Source organism: Emydura macquarii, unplaced genomic scaffold (assembly GCF_026122565.2).
Source record: "Emydura macquarii macquarii isolate MOO-44397 ecotype Brisbane River unplaced genomic scaffold, CSIRO-AGI_Emac_v2 contig_2325, whole genome shotgun sequence".
Lineage (NCBI taxonomy): Eukaryota > Metazoa > Chordata > Testudines > Chelidae > Emydura > Emydura macquarii.
Window position 1 is genome coordinate 267,441 of NW_027132462.1, and position 1,269 is coordinate 268,709.

The window sequence follows — 1,269 nt, forward strand, 5'->3', positions numbered from 1 at the left end:
AAGGCAACTCACACTGAATTCCAATCTCTGGCACAGACTCTCTGTGTGACCTTGGACCTTGAGTTGCAGAGCAGTGTAGAAACCACAGAACCAACTTGTAAGCTTGACCGGCTGGATGCTCTGCTGCCCCAGAGCTGCCCCCTGCGCTGTGGAGAGTCAGGATAGCAAGGAGCCAGTTACAGGGGTTTAATTTCCTGGAGGTACTGATGAACTGAACCTTCACTTGATGGACACCCTGATTATTCTTACACGTATGGGTTTGGTTTTCACGCTGTACACAATTGGGTTCATTAGAAGCGGGACCAGGAAAGACACGTCACCCAGGACATTCTGAAGCAAGGGAGAAGAGTACTTCACAAATCTGTATATCACAGAAAAACCAATCGCTGGCATGTAGGAAAGCAGGACGACGCAGGCGTCGGAGACACAGGTGTTCAGGGCCTTGAGGCGCTCCACGTGGGAAGTGATGCTCAGCACTGTTTTGAGGATCATCACATAGGATAGTAGGATGAGCAGCAAGTCTAACCCCACTGAATAGACTGTCATAAAGAAGCCATAGATGATATTGACTCTGATATCTGAGCAAACCATTGTCATGACCTCCGGGTTCAGGCAGTAAGAATGGGAGAGGATGTTGGCCTGACTGTATCGGTACTGTTTCAGGAGAATGGGGAGTGGGAATATTAGGGCCACCCCTCTTAACAGAGACACCAGTCCCATCTTGGCTATTCTGGGCAGAGTTAAGAAGGAATCATATCTCAGTGGGTTACAGATTGCAACAGAGCGATCAAAAGCCATGGACAAGACCAAGGCGGATTCAATGCAGGAAAGGGAGTGAATGAAGAACAGCTGGGCAAAACAGGCATCATGGCTAATCTCCCTAGAGTTAAACCAGAATATGCCCATTGTTGTCGTCATGGTGGATATCAATAAGCAAAGGTCTGTGTTGGCCAACATGGAAAGAAAAACATACATGGGCTCATAGAGGTTTGGATCTGTTTTTATAATGAACAGAATGACTGAATTTCCTAATACCAAAGTAACATATATTAAGCTGAAGGGGATAGAAATTCAGAGACAGGTCCAAGGATTTTTGAACTTTGCATTCTGAAAGGAAAAATAAGAGGAGACTAGATGATATCTAATGAGACATCATTCTGCTCTCGGTGCAGTGACAGAAGATGAGCAAATACAGTCTTGGATTTACACCACCAATAGGAAGATAGGCATAGCCAGACTGGATCGTACCTGTAGCTCATCTAGCCCAGT

General features: G+C 45.9%; 1 protein-coding gene across 1 annotated transcript; it reads right to left on the reverse strand.

Moving 5' to 3' along the window:
• Positions 1-219: 219 nt before the first annotated feature.
• LOC137161597 (olfactory receptor 51G2-like) lies at positions 220-1,068 on the reverse strand (the record flags this gene model as incomplete). Its single annotated transcript, XM_067560977.1, has 1 exon — positions 220-1,068. A coding segment is annotated over one exon (849 nt), but the record flags the coding sequence as incomplete, so codon positions are not given.
• Positions 1,069-1,269: the final 201 nt, after the last annotated feature.